Source organism: Alosa alosa, chromosome 23 (genome assembly GCF_017589495.1).
Source record: "Alosa alosa isolate M-15738 ecotype Scorff River chromosome 23, AALO_Geno_1.1, whole genome shotgun sequence".
NCBI classification, from domain to species: domain Eukaryota; kingdom Metazoa; phylum Chordata; class Actinopteri; order Clupeiformes; family Clupeidae; genus Alosa; species Alosa alosa.
The window spans coordinates 16,084,752-16,090,783 of NC_063211.1; the positions used below are offsets into that span (position 1 = coordinate 16,084,752).

Genomic DNA, 6,032 nt, shown 5'->3' on the forward strand with positions numbered 1-6,032 from the left:
TGGGGGGGTGGATCTCCCTCAGACTCTCGTCTGAGTTTATTGTGATGGCTGTCATTCTCCCTCCCTCCTCCGCTGTGTTTAGTACATTAGACATTTCAACGAGGCTGCGCCACAGCCACGGGGAGCCAGAGAAGATCTCAAACTGCCATTTCCCTTCCTTTTATCTCCCTGCCACCAAGTCACAGTAAAACAGAGATGTGGGTATAAATGTATAAAAGTATGATGTATAAAATTCTTCCTTTGACAGTCCTTTGGGGCCGATAGGCAAATGATTGTTAATGTGATTTATGTGATGTAACCGTTGTGACATGATGTAAAATGGAGTGTGTAAAACTTGACGTCCTGTGTCACCAGTGTCTCACCACAATGGGTGAGGGGGAAACGTCAAACAAACACACACACACACACACACACACACACACACACACACACACACACACACACACACACATGTACACGCACACACACTGATTCGGTCATTTGACAAGGAGCTCACTCACAACTATGCATCAGTTTGTTTAAGTAAATTATCACTGCCGTCATGATTTACTCATGTGCTGGATATGCATCCGTGTTGAGCATTACCTGACATAAAAGTTTAATTTGAGGATGCCTCTGGCCCATTGATCCAAGATGGATGGAGGCATGAGTGCCCTGAACAGTTCCAGGGTGTCAGGGTGAGGATGTCATGGCAACGGGCCATCAGTCCTAATTTGATGTGGCCTATTCCCTCTCGTAGATGATCTTACATCTGCTGGTGTGAGCCCACCTGCCCTTGAGCTACACTAATGAGCCATTAGAGAAAGAGAGAAAAAAGAGAGAGAGAGAGAGAGAGAGAGAGAGACAAAGTGTGTGTGTGTGTGTGTGTGTGAGAGAGAGACGCAACCCATCAGCAGGGGATAACACTGAGCAGACAGAGAGGCTCTTTGGCCTGATGTATCTACCTATTTCCTATGCATTTGACAGGATCAGTGATACATACAAATTTAGCATGTATGGGAGAAGCAGCAACCTCATGGTCCAAGAAACAGTCAATCAGAAAGTTGCGTGTCCATAACAGATCAGATTCAATGTTACTCCTTGAATGTTTTTGAATGTTACTCCTTGCTTTTGTGAGTCCCTTATGAAAAAGGTGAGTAAAGGTTGACAAAGCTTTATCTAAAAACTGATCTTAAGGAATCTTAAATTAAGATAATTTGTTTAATCTGTTTTAAGGAAAAGATGAGTTGTCACAGTGATGAGGATCATAGATCAAGATAGACTAGAATGTGGCGTGTATGTACGCCAAGACACACACATCGCCAAGACGCACGACACACACACATAGACACACACACACACACACACACACACACACACAGACACACACACACACACACACACACACACACACACACACACACACACACACACACACACACACAGACAGACAGACACACACACACACACACACACACACACACACACACTGCAGTACTGCTCTACGACTGCCTTACCAACCCTCTTATCAGCAACCCAATCCGCGGGTTCCAGAAACTGCAGGGGGCTGCGAGTACAGATGTGTCAGAAAAGATTCCACTCCTGAGCCTCTCCTGCTGCCAGCACCGCAGCCTCCCTAATAGACAACAGCCTCCACTCTCAGGTTTCCTCTGATGGACATGTTGCTTGGTTACGATGGCGTTGTGTTTTTCTCTGTGTTGTTGTGAGTGTTAAATTGTGTGTGTGTGTGTGTGTGTGTGTTTGTGTATATGCATATATGTGTGTGCTTATGTATGCCCTATGTGTGTGTGTGTGTGTGTGTGTGTGTGTGTTTGTTTATATGTATGTGTGTGTGCTTGTGTGAGTATTTGTCCCTCTCCCTCTTTCTGCATGTGTGTGTGTGTGTGTGTGTGTGTGTGTGTGTGTTGTGCATATGTGTGTGTGTGAGTGTGTTGGTAACCTCACACACTCATTAGATGACTGGATGTATCTGCAGTGTGGTCACATCACTTGCATTATCCTCCATTAGCTTCTCCTCCTGCTCTGCAGGAGGCTAGCTGAGACAGCAGAAGCCTTGCACTGGTGATGGGACAGGCACTCCTCTCTCCTCTCTCTCTATCACACACACACACACACACACACACACACACACACAAATACACACACTTTTTTCCCCTTTCCCTTTCTGTCTTTCTCTCGTGCATCACAGTTAAATAACAAATGCATGCAACTAGAGCCGTATAGATATATAAGTTTGAACACCCATTGTTGCAACTCACTCTCTATTGAGGTTTTTCACATACGTCACAATGTCACATCACTATTTGTTTAATACTGGACTGGTAGGCAGAGTGGTAAGTGTAAGGCCAGACATTTTGAACCAAAGCCAAATGGCCACCCCAAAAGAACATTCCTCACCACACAGGGGTGCCAGGGGTACCTAATTAACATACAGTCAATTTCTCCAAAAAGAGAAACTGGTTTGATTTTTACTTCTGAAATCTCTGTAAATGTATGCTGTGAATATGACAACTTCATGTTTGGTCCTGAATTAATACTTCTAATGTGGGCATCAGTCTAAGAACTACACTGTAGTCTGTATGTGAATCTCACATCCCACCAACCGTTCCCAGAACGTCTTTTAAAGGTTTATTTTTGTGTGATCTGAACATTCCAAAAACGTTGTGTGTTTGCTGGGTTATTGTTTGGACCAGGACTCCCTGGAGACACTGTGTCTCAATGGGACCTTCCTGGTAAAATAAAGGTTTGAAAAAAAAAAAAAAATGCTGTGTTAACTTTCAGAGAGAAGACATCTATGTCTCCTACCTGGCCAAATTTCACAACTTCTAAGAAAGTTTATCGTCTTTGTGTAAACCGATTTTTGAACATAGAAAATAGAAAAAAACTTAGGCTACAACTTTGCCAGTTCTCCCATACGGATCAACCCCAAATCAGGGCAATGTTAGCGAAATAACAATCCCGTGACAAGCTATCAAATATTGAACAATGGAATAATGTTTCATCATCCCGTTTATTGATGTCTGACATTGACATGTTGTTGAAATAAAGATAGATGTAGCCTACCGAAAGGCAACTGCACTGCAGACAACGACGTTCAATGTGTTTAATGTTCAATGTTGTCTACCAGGTGGCGGTAAACAAAGCGCCACAGAACCTAATATGTCATATGAAAAACCTTAATAAAAGTTAAATTATGTTAACCTTAATTAAAGCTCCTTAACATTATGGACAACACCTCACATCCAATGAATGAACTACTGGTCAAACCACAGAGTGTTTTCAGCTGGAGGTTGCTCCAACTTCGCTGTAGCAAGGAGCGTTATAGAAAATCCTTCCTGCCCACTGCCATAACTATTTACAACAACTCCCCTTTGTGCCGTGAGAGAAAATCTTATGCTGAGAGTCAATGCAGTTTACAACCTCTTTAACAGAGACTATATCCAATTGTATTTATTTTTTAACTTGTATGTATGTTTATGTGTGATATATGTTTATATTATTTATTGCTGCTGTAACACCATAATTTCCCTTTGGGGATGAATAAAGTAATCTATCTATCTATCTATATATCTATCTATCTATCTATCTATCTATCTCTATCTATCTCTATCTAATAGGGCTCTGCATGCAACCAAATGGAGAGAATTCTAGAAAAAAGGGCCTACTCTTTATGATGTCTTTCACCTTGGCAACGGTAGAATTAAGAATACCGGTAGGATTCTACTTTGCAAAATTCTATCTCATTGTCTGGTCCAATGTTTCATTCACTGCCAACACTGCGAAAGAGTAAGATGTCTTCTGATATTGTAATGGATGAAATGATGGATCTTCACAATCACCAGTCACCCATCAATTTGAAGATGTCCAATCAAAAGAATCACAAACCTCGGCCCTACAGTCGCCCGTCGACTAAAGGTTCATCTTCAGCATCTGCTGACCTAAACACCTTGAGGAAAGAGAGGGCACGGGTGCTTTTGTCACTGATACCCTCTGACAAGAGGAAGAAAATCGGCCTCGAACTGAGACCAACTCAAATAGCGCAAAAACCGAACACTGAGAAGTGTAGACCAACAGGTCAGTCAGACATATTCCCATATATATTTTGGAATGTTGCCAAAAATGACACCTATCGGTCCGTATGGTGGAGCGCTGATGGAACTGCTGTGGTCATCCATGAGATGATGTTCATTGCTGAAATCCTTGAAAGAGATATATTCAACACAAAGAGCGTCAAAAACTTCTATCGCCAGCTTAACCTGTATGGATTTACCAGGCCTGGATTTAACTTAGAAAACCATGGAAATCCCAGCATGGACATTACTGCCAAAGAGGTCATGGTATGTATCACCACTTTAGCACAACGTTGAGTTAAACAGAATTACTAGATTCTGCTTAGTCATTAAGCAAATTAAAATTCATGGAAAAAAAGTAAGTTGGTAGAACTTGAGTGCTCACTAACTCCGTCTTTCACCTGCCACCCACCTCCCTTTTCCCCCACCCTACAGGTGTTTGCCCATCCTTACTTCCAGAGGGAGTGTGATCACCTCCTGGCCCAGCTGAAGCAGGGCGTAGGGACCAAAGCTACTGAAATATCCCCGGTTTCTGATCCGGAACGTTTTAAAGCTTCTGGATATGGTTGCAAGCTGCGTGATGAAATGGCCAGCTCAACCTCCCGCAGACCCACGATCCAATCACCCTGCCCCATGAGCGGTCTGAAACCACCTTGCCGGCTGGCCGCTGAGCAGGTTGGCTTGGCTTCACAGAAGACCTCTACGTTGAAGGATCAGCTCAAAGCCCTTCTCTGTGAGAACAATGTGGCCCAGCACCAGCAGTTGGTTCTGACCCCTGATATGACCCAATATCACCCCAGCCTTGGCCTGTCTCTTATGCTGGCCGATTTGGAGAGCAAGAGAAGGGCCTTGATTGGCTTCCTTCAGAAGCATAGAGCCAGCTCAGCAGCTCAATTGACTTGAGCACCTGGGCCAATAATAACTCCCCATTCCTTCAGTAAACCTACAAAGGTAGACTAAATTATATTCAGTTACATTTTACTACTCATTTCGCAAATAAATTTTAACACCACAAAAAATAAGCCTCTTCTTTCATTCTCTTGCTCAAAAAGCATAACACATTAGTGAAATGTTCTATATGTAGACAATCATGTCACAGGTGAAGATATAAACAAGTCTAATAAGCTACACAGTTCTAAAATTTGAAAAGGCTATGCAACATAACATTACTCGTATGCAATAGGCTTGATCTCGGAAATTGGTCTTGCCAGATACTTTAGTTGATCTTGACCAAGTCCAGTGGGCTTAAAAATATTTCATTTTTTCTAAATAATCTCCTTCAAAAGAAATTAATTGACTAACTGACCTTATTCAGAAAAAAATATTTACATTTACATTTATTCATTTAGCTGATGCCTTTGTCCAAAGCAACTTACAAAAATAGGGAACAATCAAGATACAGTGTGAATAGTACACAATAGTGTAACAATAAGTATTACCCTGTAATAAGAGTAGAATAACTGTTATGGATCAAGAAAAGTCAACGGATGCAGATGGAGGGATCAAGATAGAGAAGGTAATGGTAAGTTAACTGTGTTGTGTTATCCTGTGATCCCGTTGTCCATCATACTCGGGTGTTTGGCTCAAGGTCATGGTGCAAAGGACCCTAGAGTGAAATTACTCTGAACCAACCCTTTAAGTAATGACAATCCCATGACTATCTGTGATCTGATCTGTTTGAGGGTTTGTTCTTTATCAGGTTTGTGTGTGTGTTTGTGCAAGTGTGTGTGTGTGTGAGAGAGAGTGTGTGTATATGTGTGTGTGTGTGTGTGTGTGTGTGTGTGTGTGTGTGTGTGTGTGTGTGTGTGTGTGTGTGAGTGTGTGTGTGTGTGTGTGTGTCTGAGTTTGAGCTACTCTCTGTTCTGCCTCCAGGGTTGCAAAACCAAATGGCTATGTCTGTACACACAAACAGAGAGATAGAGAGACAGAGAGTGAGGAAGAGAGAGAGAGTGATAATGTGTG

The 6,032-nt window shown here is 42.3% G+C and overlaps 1 protein-coding gene across 1 annotated transcript; it reads left to right on the forward strand.

Annotated features, from left to right (window-relative positions):
- The first annotated feature begins 3,758 nt into the window (after nt 1-3,758).
- LOC125288762 lies at nt 3,759-5,074 on the forward strand. The gene is made up of 2 exons (XM_048235384.1): nt 3,759-4,337; nt 4,506-5,074. The coding sequence occupies exons 1-2, from the start codon at nt 3,792-3,794 to the stop codon at nt 4,971-4,973; spliced, it is 1,014 nt and encodes a 337-aa protein (XP_048091341.1). The 5' UTR covers nt 3,759-3,791; the 3' UTR covers nt 4,974-5,074.
- Nucleotides 5,075-6,032: the final 958 nt, after the last annotated feature.